This window comes from Marmota monax, unplaced genomic scaffold (assembly GCF_021218885.2).
Source record: "Marmota monax isolate L192 unplaced genomic scaffold, Marmota_monax_Labrador192_F-V1.1 WCK01_AAM20220418_F8-fsc00080, whole genome shotgun sequence".
NCBI classification, from domain to species: domain Eukaryota; kingdom Metazoa; phylum Chordata; class Mammalia; order Rodentia; family Sciuridae; genus Marmota; species Marmota monax.
In genome coordinates, this window is record NW_026694750.1 from 4,927,125 (window position 1) to 4,944,983 (window position 17,859).

General features: G+C 58.5%; 1 protein-coding gene across 5 annotated transcripts in view; it reads left to right on the plus strand.

Moving 5' to 3' along the window:
• Acot7 (acyl-CoA thioesterase 7) overlaps positions 1-17,859 on the plus strand; it is an 84,636-nt gene that overhangs the window by 25,082 nt on the left and 41,695 nt on the right. For all 5 annotated transcript variants that reach the window (XM_046424726.2, XM_058572728.1, XM_046424727.2 and 2 more), the window contains exons 3-4: positions 9,556-9,712; positions 13,878-13,969. In XM_046424726.2, coding sequence (XP_046280682.2) covers positions 9,556-9,712; positions 13,878-13,969 — 249 coding nt within the window. The remainder of the gene's footprint in view (positions 1-9,555; positions 9,713-13,877; positions 13,970-17,859) is intronic.

A 17,859-nucleotide genomic window follows, 5' to 3' on the forward strand; every position in this document is an offset into this window, starting at 1 on the left:
GGGTGGGACCTTGGAATGGTGTTTGGTTGTGGAAAGGCTGAGAGGAGCTGGCAGGCACCGAGAGGCTGTTTTTAGTCAAACTTTTTTGTCACTCTGAGCAAAACACCCGATAAGTGCAACTTAGAGGAGGAAGTTTTTTGGGGACTCCTGGTTTCAGGGGCCTCAGTCCATGGGCGGCCGGCTCCACTGCCCTGGGCCCACCGCGAGGCACACGTCATGGCCGCAGGGCCCCCAGAGGGACGCTGTTCCCCTCCTGGCAGCAGGAAGCGTAGAGAGAGAGCCTGGGAGGGAGAAGGGTGGGGGAGGAGCTGCAGGGAAGGTGCAGGGGTCCAGGGCAGCCCGTGACCCTCCTCCCCTAGCCCGCCCCACCTGCCTGCAGGCCTGGTCAGGACGGCCTGGCGGGGTCCCTCGTACTCTGGTCACTTCACCTCTGAACGTTCCTGCGTTAGTGGAGGAGCTCCGGGGGACGGCAGGTCCTCTCACCATCCTGCCCAGTTACGGGTCCCGGGAGCCGTGTCTCGAGTCCCATTGGCTCACTTCTGGTCTGTCCTGATGGCCGAGAGCCGAGACGACTGGGATAGACAGCCGGTGACCAATGCTGTGGCTCTCTGGGCCTCAGCCACTTCCTGTTGCTCTGAAGCCCAACAGGTCTACACAGCGGGGCCTGATGGGCCCACCCTCTGCCCACCCCTGCAGCTGCACAGTGCGAGGCAGTGTGTGGCCAGGGTGGGGTGGGCAGGGTCTGTAGCTAGTCGTCTGCCATGCCTGGAGAGACAGAGAGCAAGGGAGGACACACTGTCCTGCTGCAGCTGCTGCATCTTGGGGCCAGGCAGAGAGGTGGCACCGCGGGGGACCCATGGCTGTGTGCTCTGGGCCATGTGAGCCCCCCTGCTGGGCTTCCTGGGCAGAGGGGGAGAAACCACAGGACCCCTCCAGGCGCTGCAGTGGGCACGAGGTCAGTCTGCTCCACCAGGGGGCTGAGAGGAAGTGAGGTCAGAAGCTGGGGACCCATGGGGGTGCCACTAGTTCTCTGGGAACAGGTGGGCACAGTGGAAGAGGGACATGTGGGCTGAGCCATCACCTGCCCTCTGCGGGTGGCACGCTCTGTACGAGTTGGCTGGGGCGTCTTTGGGGTTGGCTGGGGCGTCTTTGCGTTGAGCAGGCCTGTGGTGCCCTTGTTTTGAGGGAATGTGCACACTTTGTGTCACACTGTGGGGATTCTTGAATATTTCAAAGTTTTCATTATTTTATCTGTTCTGGTGATCTGTGGTCAGTGATCAGTGGTCTTTTTTTTTCTCTTTTGAGTGGGAGCGGTGCTGGGGATGGAACCCGAGGCTCACTCATGCCAGGCAAGTGCTCCACCGTTGAGCCACACCCTGGTCCTGATCTTTTTTTTTTTTAGTACTGGGGATTGAACCCAGGAGTGCTTAACTGCGGCAGTCTGGCTGGGCACAAAATAACCAAGCTGCCACACCGTCCACGGCACCTCTTACCGGTTTCACGCCCTCTTGAACTCTCTCTTCAAAGTTCTTTTCAACTTTCCCTTAGGGTACTTCTTGACTATGGTCTTGCGCCAGTATTTAGCCTTAGATGGAGTTTACCACCCGCTTTGGCCTGCATTCCCAAGCAACTCCCAAGCAACTCCGGGAAGACTGCCCGAGGCAGCAGGATGAGCCCTAATCCTGGAGCCACCCTATTCCCAGCAGGATCCGCCCTAATCCTGGAGCCGCCCTAATCCCGGAGCAGGGTCACCTTTCAACCATTCCCTCTAGCAAAATGCCAGGCATCATTCCAACTAAACTGTGGCTCTCAACACTTAACCACTGAGCCACATCCCCAGTCCTTTTTTAGGCTTTTCATATATTTTACATCCCTTGGTGAGACAGGCTTTCAACCTCACTAAGTTGCTGAGGCTGGCCTTGAATTTGTGATCCTCCTGCCTCAGCCTCCCAAGGCACTGAGATTACAGGCAGGCACCACCATGCCCGGCCTGATCAGTGAACTTTGGTGTCACTGTCCAGTTGTTTGGGGTGCCATGAGCTGCACCTCTCTAAATGGTGTAAGTGGGTAAACTTCATCATGAATGTGCGTGTGCTGACTGTTCCACCAGCGGTCTCCCTGTTCTTGGGCTTTCCTGCTCCTTGATACATAATGATGCTGAAATCAGAGCAGCTGGTAACTCCGCAGTGGCCTCTTCAAGTTCACCTGAAAGGAAGACTCACACGTCTCCCTTCAAATCGAGCTAGAAACGGCTACGGTGGGAGTGGACGGCGTGATGAGTGGACGGTGTGGGGAGCTGCCCAGACAGCCGAGGGCTGGGGAGCTCTGCAGGCAGAGGACGTTCTGGGAGGGGTGCTGAAAGCCACGTGTCAGGTGTTGGCTGTCACCGGGGCAGATACCTGACAAGAACATCTTAGAGGAGGACAGGTTTGTCTTGGCTCAGGAGACTGGCTCAGTTGCCTTGGGCCTGAGGTGAGACAGTCACCATGAGGTGACCTCATGGTGACTGGAGGGTGTGGCATGGGGGACTGTTAAGCCCAAGGCAGCCAGGGAGGATCCAAGGGCAAGACACACCCCTCAGAGGCACATCCCCCACCTCTTCCAACCAGGCTTCCCCTCCTGAAGTTTCTGTCACTTCCCAACAGCAGCACTGGCTGCAGGCCCAGCTGTTGACTCATGCCCTCTGGCACCTCTTAGACCCAAACCTTCACAAGCCTGATTGCTGATCTGGAGAACGTCTCAGTGGTCTGGACAGAAGATCAAACCAGCCACAGCGTTCCCTTGAGCCAGGTATAGCCAGAGCCAGGCCCCCACTCTCCCTCCTGGGGGACCGAGAGGTGAGGCAGCTGCAGGAGAAACGGCCGAGGCTGAGGAGGTCGCTCCTGAGGCTCCACCAGTCCCAGTGCAGGTGACGCAGCAAGGGCGGTGAAGCAGCTCAGAGTTGTCCCCAGGATCCATCTGGGACGGCTGATGGAGCCGCTGCACCAGCAGCAGATTTCCAGTGTAGACGGAGCAGCCTTCTGTGGAAGCAGGTGCTGCCCAGGACTTTGATGGCTACGGAGAAGTCAGCCCCTGAGCAGGTCGTCAAAGGACAGCTGACTCCTTGTTAGGGGCGAAGGCAGCTGGTGACTTCAAGGGGAAGGTGAAGCCCGTTGGGGCCTTCCGAATGACACAGCTCTGCTGCCTGTGCTCCATAAAGGGAATGGCCAAGGCTGTGACGTCCCTGTTGTCACGTGGCTTGCTGAGCACGTCCACCGTGGAGCCCGCTGCCTGAGAGTCCTTTCCAAGCGTTACTGCTCGCTGACAGCGCACTGGTCTCCTAGGGGCTCTAGGGAGATGCTCCGCGAGATTGATGTCCTTTCATGCCTGCCAACAGCCTCACTGTGCAGCTCCCGATCAGGAGTGACGTAGATCCTAGGTCTGATTATCACAGAGACACATTTCCTAAGGCCGTGGCTGCCATCAGTAGCGCAGAGCGCTTGCCCAGCCTGCGTGAGGCCCAGCACTGCACACAGCAAAGTACACTAAACAGTGTCCCTCTGATGGATCTGGGCAAAGTCAACAGGACGCCTCTGGAAAGGACCCGCCATTCAAGACGACATTAAGAGCATTTGGTACTCAGGGAGGAGATCAGAACACCAGCACTTCACCAGAGTCCAGCGCTTGTGGCCCACTTGAGGGCTTCCGGATTCCAGTGGAGGAGGCACTGCAGGTGTGGTGGGAACAGCAGGGGGACTGGAAGTGGAGCCGGAAGTGGGGCCTGACTGCTGCCATCTCAAGGGACAAGGAGCTGCCTCTTACTGATGAGCTACGAGAGCGCTGTCTGGAGATGGAATCCACTGAGGGTGCAGGGAACGCTGCTGAGATGACGACAGAGGCTTGAGAATGTCACATAAACTAAGTTGAGGAGTGGCCGCAGGGATTCAGAGGATTGACTGTGACTGTGGGTATGGTGCTGTCAGCAGCGTCCCCTGCAGAGACCTTGGAGCGAAGTCAGTTGATGTGGTGAACTTCTGTCTTGTTTTAAGAAACTGGTGGGCTGCAGCCCAGTGGGAGAGCACGTGCACATTGTGGGCGGGAACTGGGGTTCCATCCCTAGGACCACCCAAAAAACAAAGAAAGAAACCACCGAAGCCTCTCCAGCCACTGACCAGTCTGAGTCAGAAATGACAGGCAAGAGCCTTCACCAGCAGAGATTCTGGCTTGCTCAAGACGCAGATGATCATTAGCACTTTTGAGCATTGAAGTTTGTGTGTGGTGCTGGGGATGGAACCCCGGGCTGCGCGCGTGCTGGGCAGGTGCTCTACCCCTGAGCTGCAGCCCCCAGCCCCACGATAAAATAACTTTCAGTAAGGTGTGTACGTTGCTATTAAGACACGATGCTGTCACACCTTGGTAGGTACAATGTAGGGCAAGTAGCTTCTTGTCGTGTCGCTTGCTTGATTTCCTTGGGCAGTGCTCTGGGACTGTCCTTGCCTCACCTCCACCTGTGCCTGGATGGGCAGGCCTGGAAGCCACAGACGGCTCTCCCGCCTCTCCACTGCCTCTCCTGGTGGAAGCTGTGAAGGACCTCTCTGCCGTCCCTTTTGAAGACCACTAACCTCATTCACGAGGGCTCCCCCCTCATGACCTATTCCCTTCCCCAAAGCCCCACTTCCTAAAACATGAGTTTCAACACATGAATTTTGGGGAACACGGACATTGTGACCGTAGTACGCACATTCAGCCCTCAGTGGTGGGCCCTGTTTTCCAGTGGAGAAGCCAAAGCCCGCGTGCACAGAACGTGCCAGGCCAGGGCGCTGTGGACAGGTGGATGTGGGGGCCTGGCATGGTGGAGGAAGCTGGCCCACCTGGTCAGTTGGCTTTCTGCTATCCAGGGGGGTCAGGAGAAGCTGGGCTGCCACCAGGCCACATCAGAGCACCCCCTGGTGGCTGCAGGAGGATGGGCCTGCAGGAGGCCAGGAAGGAGTGGGCCAAGGCCCTGGTAGACCTTCAAGAGAAAGACGGTCCCAGGCAGGCCTGGCAAGAGCGGGTGACATGAGGAAGGAAGAGCCCCCAGGACTGGGGCATGGCGGGGCTCAGGAGACAAGGGGCACCCATGCAGCTGAGGCTGTAGAAACCACGTGGTCAGCAGTGTTGGCAGAGCTGGGAGAGCTTCCGCTCAGTGATCCTCGGGATGGCTGCAGATGTGGTGGCCTTGCTGTTCTTGTCATCCCTGTTGCACAGATGAGGAAACTGAGCCTGGGGAGAGGTGGAGGCCACCCCAGGGGTCGGATAGGTCTGGGCCATGAGTCCAGGCCTGGAACTCTGCTTGGAGCCCCTGTTCCTCTAGGCCTGCAGTGTGGAGGGACAGTCCAGACACCTTGGCTGGGCGAAGCCTCTGGGCAGGTGGACCCCAGAATAACGGTTTAGAGGTTCCAGGCTCAGGAGGGGTTTCACTTCCAGGCAGCCCCAGCACCTCTAGTTGCAAGTGGCTGAAGGCTGACAACTGGGGAACTTCACTAGGCCCTGGTGGTGGCCCCCAGCCTGCGACTCATACCACAGCGCCAGTCTCTGGACCTCAGTGTACCCCAGGCTCACTTCTCTTGCAGTGTCCTCTCCTGGTGAATGACCTTGCAAACCCTCATGACTCAGGTCAAAACCTGGGGTCTCCCTTGACACCTCTTTTCTTCTCACACTCGTGACACTCCGAGGCAGCACATCTTTCTGGCTTATCTTCCGGGTGCAACCTCATCTGAGCACTGGCCAGCTCCAAGTCACCTCCTCTCTGAGCCTCCCTTGCCTGGTCCACCTGGTGTGAGCCTCCCGATAGGTCACCCCAGCAGTCCCTGCCCACCTCCCACCTCATCTGTGCTCCAACAGTCGCCAGAGTCCTTTACATGTGGAATCAGTGGACACCACTGCAGGGCAGCTCCCTTCTCTCGGAGTCAAGCCCAAGTCCCTGTCTGGCCCCAGCTCTGGGACCTCATCTCTTGCTGCTCTCCCTGCCTCAGGGCCTTTGCTCTGGCTCTTCTCCCTGCCTGAGGCCCTCTTCCCCAGGTACTCCCAGGCCCTTCCCTCTGCTGTCTGCGGTCTCTGTGCAACCCAGCACGCAGCCTTGCCTCCCCAGGACCTGGCCCCCTGCGAGGGCAGTGGTGTGTGTCCTAGTTCCCACAGGGTGCTTGCCCAGAGGGCTGAGGCTGGCGCTGGATGCTGTGGGCTTCTGGAAGGTGTCTGCAGAGAGTGTGTCTAAGGAGCCCTCGTGATGTGCCTCTGCCCACCTGTGCCTGACCTTCCTCACCCTACGTGACTGTTCCTGCCAGTCAGCTGAGAGGCTTTGTTCTTAATCCTGTTTTCCTGGTGAGGACACTGAGGCCTAGATAAGTCCTATGCCTTTCCAGAGGGCACAGAACCGCCCTTCTGAGCTGCCCTCAGCCACAGGGGCGGGGGCAGGTAAGACAAATGGTGGTGGTGCAGGAGCTAGCCCTGGGTGCGGACCTGGTACCGTGCAGCCAGGGTGGCCGCTGTCCCTCCCGGGCCTTTCATAAGCACTGCGTTTCCCCACTCAGAACCTGTGCAGCAGCCCAGTGGTACCGTTTATTAACTGTGCCTGTGAAGAGGCTGAGACTGCCCGACATCCCCGAGCTAGTAGGCAGCAGAGCTGGCCCTTGAACCCAGCTCAGTCTCTGAAGCTACTGTCCTGCTGCAGCCCTGGGACAGATCGGGAATCCTGTCCACAGCTCCCCAGTGACAGAATGACACTAATTGGCTTCTGGGGTACATTGGAGGGCACTAATGGGGCAGATGCTGATGAGACTGCTCATGATCCTCCCCGAGGTGCCACTGCCCTCGCCTGCAGGCTCTGGAGCAGCGAGGTGCAGGGCACTCCTGACACCAGCTCGAGAGCTCCGTGCTGAGTGTGAATGTTCCCAGGCCACATGTTGATTTCTGGGTCTACCGGTCGGTGGCAGTCTGGACTGGGTCCCGCACCCTGCTAGGTCCTGGGAGACAGCCGCTCAGTCATATCAGAGCTGCCCGGGGTACGACTTCTGCCACTTGCACCCATCAGATGTAGTCACAGCAGCCCAAGTGCTGAATAGCACAGCTGCCTTCCCCCAGGGTTTCGCCAGGAGCGAGGCTGCAGCAAGGCTCCTGCGGCTGTGGAGCAGCTCCCTGCCCTTCTTCAGTGTTTTAAGTCCAGAGAGCAAGACTCAAGGTTCATAGGTGGCCTCCCAACAGGGAAGGAAGGGCAGGCACCAGGTGTCCCCACACCGGCCTGGTGGTAGCTGTGTGGAAGGCTCATGGGGGTCCAACCCTAGGAACAGCGCAGAGGAACTCTGGATTTTCCTCCTGCCACTAGTCACTCCATCTTGCAGCACTGCCTGGAGGACCAACCTGAGCAGAACGGCAGCCTTTGCTCCTCCTCGGCCCCGCTCGGGAGCCCTGGCCCTGCTCCCTGGAGTCCCCCCATCTCCCTGCCGACCCCTGGTCATTTGGGTCTCAGCATCTCCTTGTCTGATGTCTTCTCCCCACTGCATCCCCGTGGGGTCTCCTGAGCCTCTACCCGACAGGACTTACGTGGTATTGACTTGATGACCACCCTGCCCTGGAGCCCAGATGCTCGGACTCGCCCCTGCAGGCCTGCAGAGGGCAGTGGCTGGCTCTGTACCCATGGCTGATGGAGTCTGCAGCCCACCTGTGTTCTGGAGTGCAGAAGGCTGCAGTGTCTGCCGGTCGACCACAAGTGCAGAGCGGGAGGTGCCAGGCCCCCGTCCCCAAGATGTGCATGTTGTGCATGTCTTGCGCGTGTGAGCAAGTCTGTACCATGACTTAACTTGAGCACTCCCGGTAATGGCCGCTTGCTTCGTCCAGTTTTCTAGTCTGCCAGCAGAGCTTGGGCTGTTAGTGGTGCTCCCAGACCCAGAGGTGGTGTCGACCTGTGCGGCTCCGTGCAGCCCTTGTCCTTCCAGCTTCCTGCCAGAGGGTGGTGCCATATCCACGCAGATGTTCCAGGCCAAGTCTGATTCCTGCCTCCGCCGCCGCCGCTGAAGCATGGGGGGCTGTGGGTGGGGCAGGCGCCCTGCAGTCAGTGGGGAAGCCTCTCTCCCCGGCCAGCTTGGCTTTAGGACTTCATCCAGGTGCCCCTGTTTTCTGCACAGCCCCAGTTGCCTGCTGACAGCTGTCCTGCCAGGTTTATGGTTCAGCAACACAGAGTCGCCTGGGAGAGGGTTATATTCAGGGTTCCCTGACTGCTTCCAGGGAGGCACGTTCTGACTTGTGGTGGGCCCTGGAACCGTGGTTCTCAGCCACGCATCGTGCCACGGGTGGGGGCAGGCAGCTGGTGACTAGGTTGTGGCCCACACAGCAGGGCTTGGACTGCCTGCACCTGCTCACCTGTGACCATGGGCAGCTTGCCTGAGGTCTCAGCCTTGGAAAAGGGTGCAGTGACGATCGCCGTTGTCCCTACCCCTCCTGCCAGTAGCATCCTGAGGAAGACGGCAGTTTCCAGCAGAAAGTCCTGCAGTGCTGAGGAACCCCGGGAAAATGAGGCCCACGATGCCAGCTCCCACACAGACTCTCGTTCCGCCAGCATCGGTGAACAGGAGTCGGCCCTTAGTTCCAGTGAGGAAGTGTGTGGCACCGGAGGCTGGGGGATCACTGCTGGCCTTTTGAAAAAGACTCTGGGAATGTCTATCCAAATCTTGGTCCGCTGGACCCAGAAGATAATGGCAGCACAGAAAATCTTTAGGTGAAAGGAGCCCGCCATGGCATCGTTTACCCTGGGGAGTGACTCAGGCCGTCCCTGAACTCTGGCAGCAGAGATCCCACTCTGGCCATTACAGATAGTTTTGCAGCGGGGTACCATGGACAGGGTTAGGGAGCCTGTTGGGTTCTGCTATGGGCTGAAGGTTTGTGTCCCCCAAAGCTCTCGTGAATGAGGTCAGTGTCCTTGGAATAAAACTGCCTGAATAGACCGTGACGTATACCCATGGGACCCCCCTCAAGGCAGTTGAAGAAAGAGGCGCATGGGCTCAGAGACCCATCTTGTGGTGTAGAGGTGCATCTGTCAATGTAGGCTCCTCAGGACTCCTAGATGGCTGGGGACAGGTGGCAACGCGTACCCTTTCATTCCTTCTGAATTTGAATTATGAGAATGGGCTGCCTCTTTGAAAAAATAAAATCTAAATGAGATAAAAGTAGTCACTGCAAAGAGCTGCCACGACAGGGACAGATTGTCCATCTCCTGTTGAGTGTGAAAGCAGACATCTAGTTTCCCCCAGAGGCTTAGATGGAAGGCATGGAACGGGAGCCGGCACAGCCAGCGAGGCCCTCTTCTTAGGAAGATCCCAGGTCTCCCAGGAGCATGTCTGCTTTGTGTTACCAAGTGATGTGCCTTTAGGATAGAAAGTTTAGATGTCGCCGGCGATCGCCTGACCCGAGATGTGGCCAGCGGCTGCTCTGGGTGGCTCTCCCGGGGTCCTGTGCGTCTAGCACCTTGAGCTGCTTTACAGTCAGGTGGGCTGTGGGGTGCGTCCCCAGGGCGGGCTGGCTGACGGGCTGTCTCTGTCTCTGCAGGAGCGCTGTGTGGCTGCCCTGGCCCGTGTGGAGCGCACTGACTTTCTGTCTCCCATGTGCATTGGGGAGGTGGCGCACGTCAGCGCGGAGATCACCTACACCTCCAAGCACTCAGTGGAGGTCCAGGTCAACGTGATGTCTGAGAACATCCTCACAGGTAACTCGCAGCGCTCCTCGCCGTGCCACCTCGGGTGGGAATGTAGACGCCTCAGCAGTGGCCACGATGGCTCAGGAGGCCGGCTGCTTTCCCTAATGACCCCCAGGTCCCATGTCCTGTCATACAGATGGGGGCCCAGACCACGCAGCCAGAGCAGGACGTAACCCTGGTCCCCTGCCTTCCCGTGGCCAGCTTGTCTGGACTGGGCACGGGAGTGGTCTGGGGGCCATTATCTGCCCTGTGTCCTACTTGCCCTTCTGGATGGAGGACGCTGCCTGCCCCTGGGAGGGTCAGGCCAGCCTGGGTGGAAATCTGGCCTAGTGAGGAGCTCGTGGGTTGAACCTTTCTCTGCCTCAGGTTCGGCAGAGCTTTCTCTGTGGCCTTGGTAACCATGGAAACCCCTTTCCTCTTCCTCTTGCCCTCAGGAGAGCAAGGCTCCTCACACGCTCTCACGCTTCTTATAACCAGTTAGTGGTGGAGAGGGCGCCTTTTCATCCCTGCTAGCCTGCGTGCTAGCCCTGCGTGTTCTGTGGCCACCCCGAGGCCCCTGAGGGTGGGAGGCCCTACCCCTGTTACTTGGCAGCGGAGGCCCTGCAGATTGCTGGTGCAGGGTTGTCTCGGGCTCCAGTCTCCTTCCTTTAAGGTCCAGGAGTGCCATCCGCCTGTAAGCCCAGTGGCTCGGGAAGCTGAGGCAGGAGGATCGCGAGTTCAAAGCCAGCCTACGCAACAGTGAGGTCCTAAGCAACTCAGTGAGACCCTGTCTCTAGATAAATACAAAAATAGGGCTGGGATGTGGCTTAGCGATCGAGTGCCCCTGAGTTCAGTCCCCCGAACCAAAAAAAAAGAGGTCCAGGAGCAATGACCTCAGCAGGGCTAGTGATTGGAACAGGTTGCGTCAACCCAGTGACGGCACGGGGAAGGGCTCAGCAGAGCCAGGCCTGGGGAGGAGGACCGTCCTCGTTCTGCCCCACTCCCCAGTTAGAGCCCAGCATGCTGGCCTCGGAGGGACCCTTGGGTGCTAGTTTCAGGCTGTGGCACAGGGCCAGGCCAGGTGCAGGGTGGGGCCCCTCTGCCCCGTGGGCGGCCGGCCCTTCCTCTCCTGGGCCTGTCCTGCAGAGGGGGAGACGACCACCCTCACCTTTGCCTCCGGGTCCTCCTACTCCTCGTGGGTGGTTGTGGCCCTCTCCGGCTTCAGAAATGGAGGGCAGGGCAGGGCAGGGCTGTCTCAGAAGCCTCAGAAGCACAGCCCTGGGCCCAGTGAACAGGACGGTACCTATTTGGGATGGGGAGAGGCAGGTTAGGACTGTCCCCAGCCGAGAATGGTCCTGCTCCAGGTCAGTGGTGCTGGGGCTGCAGCTCTGCCCTGGGTCACAACTCCCAGCAGCTCTGCTGGCTCAGGACACAGAGCACCCAAGGGACATGTCCTTAAGGATCCCTCGTGTTTCGGGGTGAGAGTGGACAGAGGGGCAGGAGGCTCCGGCCAAGAGCCCACATTGGTGGGTTCAGCCCAGCCCTCTGCCCCCCCGCCCTGTAGGAATTCTTCTCCGCAGGGTCCCTTCCCTGGTGTCCCCAGCAGCCTGCCCCTGGGCTTCTCCTGCTCTGAGGCATGGGCACTGCTGGAGAGTTTTCTTCAGACAAAAAAAGGGGCTTGGAGGACGCCAGCCACACTTGGCAGCTTTCTGGATGGGGCCATGACCTTGGGTTCTCCCTCCCAGGCTCACCCCTTCCCTGGGGCACAGGACTGGGGCAGTGTGGCCTTGGAGCCCAGAGGGGCTTGGCTTCTCTCCACATCTTGGCCATCCTGCTCCAGGGCCCTGCGGCAGTACTGGACGCCCCCTCCTGTTCTGTGACCACGGGGCCCCTCCCTTCATCTCCAGGTCTCTCCACCTGTGGACCCCAAGCGGGTCTCTCTAGTTCCTCCAGGCCTTTCTCTCTGTCCTTAGATGTCTTTTTTTGCCCACGTGTCCACTGGAAGGTAAGCCCGTGAGAACTCTGTACACACGTGGCACGTGGTGGTACTTCCTGGCTGAATGGGCGAGTGACCCTGAGGGATGTGGACGTGGGGGCCAGGGGACGGGGACGCACGTGGGCACCTGGAAAGGCTGACACGCTGCTGGCCTGACCTTCTATGGCCCTCTCCTCACCCAGGAGGCAGGACCCCGTGCTCCAGCCCCTCGCAGGCCAGGCACAGCCCCCAGACCTCGGCCTTGAGACCCCGCTCACTCCAGCACCTGTCCAGATATTAAGCCAACAGGGACTTGATGGTTGCAGGTTGCTCCAGAGAGTGGCGGGGGCTCTTAAGGCTCAGGAAGACATGTTTTCAACGCTCTGGATCTGGCCGTGGCTCTGTTATATGGTGGCAAACGTACAATTAATGTATTTTCTATGGTGTTCATTTAGGTTTATCAGGCCACTCAGGTTTCCATGGCAACCAGCTCAGCAGGCTGGCTCTGGCGCGTCCAACAGGAAATCTTTATTCCCAAAAGCAGGTTGTCAGATTCACTCTCAGTCAAAGCGTGGTGGAAATATTTTCCCACAGCATTGGCTGTGGTTCCCAGCCTGGGAAGCGGTTGTCCCCGTGGTGGGGGTGTGCAGGGTGCGCTGGGGATGGCAATGGCGATGGCGGAGTTTGGAGCCGGGCTGGCCTCTTTCGTTGAGACCCCTGGGGCTTGGCTTGGGCCTCGCTGGAGTGTTGGAAGCCCGGGTTCCTGCTGGGGAGGCCCGTCAGAGGGCAGGGGCAGGCTGCGCTTCTCCCCGGCCCTGCTGCCCACCCTCTCGCTCTGGAGTCCTGCGCCACACCGGATCTTGCCTCCCCGTGTTGCAGCACCTCCTTTTTACTCCTTGTTTTGTGGCGCTGGGGGTTGGACCCAGGGCTGCAGGCACGCCAGGCAGGCTTTCCGGCTGAGTCGCACTCTGGCCAGGAGCTAGCTACCTTGGGTGTTTTTTGAAAGTTATATATATATTTTAGTTGTAGACGGACACAATATCTTTGTTTATTTATGTATTTATTTTTATGTGGTGCTAAGGATCCAACCCAGGGCCTCACACTGAGTGTGAAGTGCCCCACCACTGAGCCACAGTTCCCACCCCAGGGGCCTCTTTTTTAAAGGCATCCTTACAAATCCCGTGATTAACTGGGACCTGGGAAGCCTGGGTTTGCACTCAGTCACCAAGTTGCCATGTGACCCTGGCTAAACTGCTTAACAGCTTGGGGTTTCTTGTATAAATGAGGGATGTGGACCAGTGGTCTCCGAACTCTTGGCACCAGCAGGCCAGGAGCCATGGTGCTCAGCTCAGCCAGGCTGCCTGCCCTGGGGGCCCATGGCTGGCCTCAGTGCCCCAAGGGAGTGCACAGCCCACAGCCATGATGAGGCACTGGGGAGCTCTGGATTGGGGCTTTGGGTTGGCCAGCAGCAAGTGCCAGGGTCTGTGTGCAGGAGAAGGTTGAGGGAGTCCTGGGGGCAGCGTCAAGGTGAGCTGCCTGCCCCTCCCTGGGGCGCTTGGCCTGGGTGCAGCGTGTCTTCCAAGCCTTGCCTCGTGTCTGCGTAGGCCGCCTGACTTTCTGGGTTCCTCTGCTGGCAGGAGTCTCAGCATGTTGAGATAGGTGGACAGTGTTCAGAAGATGCAGCTTATTCAGGCATTGAGACTTTGAGCTCCTCAGGGGACTTTGACACCTCATGTCAGCAGTGTGTCCTGGTGGGGATGAGAGCCAGCAAGTGAGTCAGCCCAGCCTGGCTCCTCCACCACCCTGCTGGTGAAGGGAGGGGTCCACCTGCACCCGGCAGGTCCTTCCTCTGCCTGGGAGGCTCCTGGAGGCTTCTGACAAGTTTGTAATCAGATGGTCCCTCTGTCAAAACACCAGTGTGACTCTGTTAGAAAGCAGCCTCTGGAGAGGGAGACTCCCGTGGTGGGCAGCATGGGGAGGGGCTGAGGCTCTGGGCTTCTAGCAACAGTGCTGTGCCCTGTGCAGCCGCTGTGCATGGCTTGTGGGTCTCTGGTCCATGCTGCATGATGGCATGACCCAGGCCAGGAGGCAGAGAAAGACCTTGTGGGCTGGGGCCAGAGGAGATGGCACTGTGGCTCTGTGGTGTCCAGGGCTGGTGGCAGCCCCTGCCCATGCATCCCACTTCTCAGGGCGTCACTCACGTGATTTTCTTCTCTTAAGGTACCAAAAAGCTGACCAATAAGGCTACGCTGTGGTACGTGCCCCTGTCGCTGAAGAATGTGGACAAGGTCCTGGAGGTGCCTCCTGTCGTGGTAGGTGGCCCCTCACTTGTCTCAGGAGGCGTGCAGAGGCGAGGCCCTTGTGTGATGGTGGGAGGCCCCTTCAGCTGAGAGGCGTGGGGGAGCAGCACCCGGGCCCTGGGCCTGAGGGATGCCAGGCTCTTACTCCGAGGCAGTGGCGTGAGAGGAGGCCAGGGCATGGGTGTTGGTGTGTTTCCCCTCATGCTTGGAACGTGAGTGCCAGTTGCCCAGAACCCGTAGGACCTTTGTGCCACACTTGCTACCAGGGAGGAGGCTGACAACAGGGACCGGAGGAGCTGTGTGTCCCGCCAAGAGCCAGGACCTGCGGGCTGCGTTTCAGGACCCGTAGAGCTGGTTTTCCGCTTGGTTCCTCGTGCAGAGGGCACCACGACTCAAATCCCGCTTGGGAGCCCTGCTCTCTCCCCTCTGCCACTGCCGTGTCGGCCTCCCCTGTGGTTCCGCCGAGCAGGGAAGCTCCGGAGCAGCACGGCCATCCGTGTGCATTCCCGGGCCACCCAGGAGGCTGGCGGGCAGGCCCGTGCACCTCACCATGCAGCACCGTCAGAGACAGACACTTGGGAAGGGATTTTCACCCACTCCCTCGCTGTCCCCCCTCACCACCTCCTGGACTCTGAATCTGTTAGAACTGTGGTCACCTGTGACTAATAACTCTGAGGCTTAACCTATGAAGGTCTTAGGCCCGTTTGCTGCCCTCAGGAAGAGGCCGAGACCCTCAGGCTCAGCAGTGTCTGCTTGACCACAAACTTCTTTCTTTCTTTTTTATTTATTATTATTATTATTTTTTTTGTGGTGCTAGGGATTGAACCCAGGGTCTTGTGCATGCAAGGCAAGCACTCTACCAACTGAGCTATAGCCCCAGCCCCATACTTCGTTCTGCAGTGGAGATTTATATGGAATCCACTTTTAGAAATGATTAATTGAGGGCTGGGGCCGTGGCTCAGTGGCAGAGCTCTTGCCTAGCATGTGTGAGGCACTGTGTTTGATTCTCAGCACCACATATCAATAAATAAGGTAAAGGTCCATCAAAAATTAAAAAAAAAAAAATATTTAAAAAGAAATGGTAAACTGAATGGGGGGGGGGCATGGTGGTATATATCTGTAATCCCAGTGACCCAGGAGGCTGAGGCAGGGGGATGGCAAATTGGAGGTCAGCCTCAACAGCTTATCAAGACGCTATCTCAGGATACAATGAAGAGGGCTGGGGGTGTAGCTCAGTGGTGGAGCACTTGCCCAGCACACACCAGGCCCTGGGCCTCCCCAGTGCTGCAGACCAACACAGAGCGGCCAGCTGAGAACCAGACTGTCTGGAGTCGTGCCTGCTCCTTTGCCCACAGACCCCTCAGAGAAGCCAGCTGCTCTTGACACTACCCCCTGTTCCTTTCTCAGTGCCCTTTGCTCTGTGGGTCCCACAGGTGGGGTCTTCCCCAGGGGAGAGCCCTGCCCAGCTTTCAGTCTGGCCCTGGGTCCCCAGAGCTGAGAGGGATAGCTCCCTGTGGCCACTGTGGATGGAAGGCCATGGGGACACCCTGAGCCTGGCTTCCTGACACCTCTTGCTGCCCCTGCTCTATCTGACTGGGCCCCTGTGAAGCTGGTCAAGGCCTGGGTGTGGCATTTTTCAGGTGAGGGTAGCCAGCTGCTGGGTCCAGCTTCATGGTAGGCAACATTTCTCAAAAACACCTGCTGGGTGCGGTGGCCAGCTTGGGAGGCTGAGGCAGGAGGATCCCAAGTTCAAGGACAGCTTCAACAATTTAACTAGGTCCTAATCAACTTAGTGAGACCCTGTCTCAAAAAATAGAAAGGTCTGGCATGTGGCTCAGTGGTTAAGTACCCTTTGGTCCAATCCCTGGTACCAAAAATTTAAAAATAAGAAATAACAACAATAAACCAGCTTAACAACAGAAGACCCCATTCATGTTTCCTGGGAAGGGCAGGTAGGCCTTGCCTGGGTCAGTTGGCACTTACATGGTGAGAACAGAGGACAGCACCTCCAGGTTCTGGCTGTAGTGACCCTCCATCTCCCGCCAAATACCATGTGAGCAGAGTGACCACGGGTCCCTGTGAGCTGTGGAGGCAGGCAGCCCCTTGCAGCCTCCCTGTGTGTGTGTCCTGGGGCTACTGTGACCAAGTGCCAGGGGCCGAATGACTTCAAGGAGGTGGACTGGGATGCTGCTCAGTACTAATGGTGCTTGCTGGGCACGTGCCCGGGCCTGGGTTCAATCCCCAGGGCTGCGCAAACAACAAAACCCCTAAGTATAGATGAGAAAAAAGAAATTTATTATTCCCTCTCAGTTCCAAAGGCCTAGAGCCCCCAAGTCCAGGTGCAGCCAGGGCGGCCTCCCTCCATGTCCTGCCGCCTCCATCCTCTGGCGGCTGCAGGGCTCCTGCCTCCACCTGCTCCCCCCCAATGTGTCTTCACATGGCTTTCCTAGAAGGACACCAGTTGTGGAATTTAGGTCCTGTTCCTCTGCGTGTGACTTCTTAATTACATCTACTGAAACCCTTTTCCCAAAGTGTCCACGTTTTGAGGCTGTAGGTCAGATGTGAGGGACACTGTTCAGCCCAGTGTGCTGCCCTCCCCCACCCTCCCTGGGTGGCTCTCCTCCCCCTGCTCTAGGCTGGGTCGCACGTGGCAGGGAGGCTGGCTGGCGTGGGCCCACAGGCAGCTCCCCGGGAAGTAGCCGGAGCCCTTTCTCTCTCCCCCCGAGTGCTCGCTGGCAGGTCAGTTCCTCAGGTCAGTCCCCCAGGTACATACACACATACTCACGGGCAGTTACTCACCTGGTTTAACTTTAAGATGCCGACAGGCCACATGTAGGCCTCAGCACACCTGCAGGGAACTCCTGGCCTGAGCGAGGCCGGGTTGCTGCCTTTTTGCTCATTAGGGCCACATGCTGCTGGCCAGGGGCCTGTGGCTCCCAGACTCCGTGGCTCCCGTGCCCTCCACACAGGGCCAGGGCCTCAGCACACACTTGGCCTGCGTCCCTTGCCCAGTCAGGGTGCCCCCCACGCTCTGAGGAGCCCCGTAGCTCCTTCGGTGTGGCTGATGAGGCACAAATGCCACCCTGGCCCTGGCGGAGGGGTGCGGAGGGCCTGCAGGTGGGGCTGCTGCAGCTGTAATGAGGCCCCAGAGCTGTTGACCTGTGGCCCAGCCCACAGTGGGGGCTGCCGCTGATCCGGAGCACAGGGCTGCGTGTTCTCTGGTTCTAGGAACGTGTGTGCTGGGAGCTTGGCCTCCGGGTGCCCTGCCAGGACCCTGCCACCACCCCTCACAGGTAACCTCGGGTCACGTGAGAAGCCTCCATCTCTGTATCTAAACAGACGTCCGTGTGACATGCTCACACCCACGTGCACATGTGGATGTCTTGAGCACACATGGGCCTGGCTGCTGGCTGAGGGCAGTGCCATTTAGGGTACAACTGTGTCTCCATGCTGTACCTCCTGCCCTTGCCTGGCAGTGGTGGTACGTTCCCAGTGATTGGAACACTCAGCGGCGCTCTGATGACTAAGGAACCACAGACCTGAGAGGCCGCAGTGGCCTTGGGGGCTGGACATGATTTTCCCAAAGGTCAGACTGGCTTGTGTTAGGAGCCTGGTCTGAGAGTTCTGGCCGGACTGCCTGCTGCTTCCTGCCGGCTTGGCCTGATGAACCCCCCGGGGTGAGCACGGGCAGCCCTTCATTAAAATGTTCCAGTGGGGGCACTGGGGCTGGGGCTCAGCGGTAGAGCACTCTCCTAAAAATGCATGTAAGATGCTGGGTTTGATCCTCAGCACCACAGAAAAGTAAATAAAATAAAGTTATTATGTCCCACGGCAACTAAAATAATATACGTATTAAAAAAAGTGTTCCAGTGGTTCCCAGATTTAAAGGCAGTGGGTGTGAA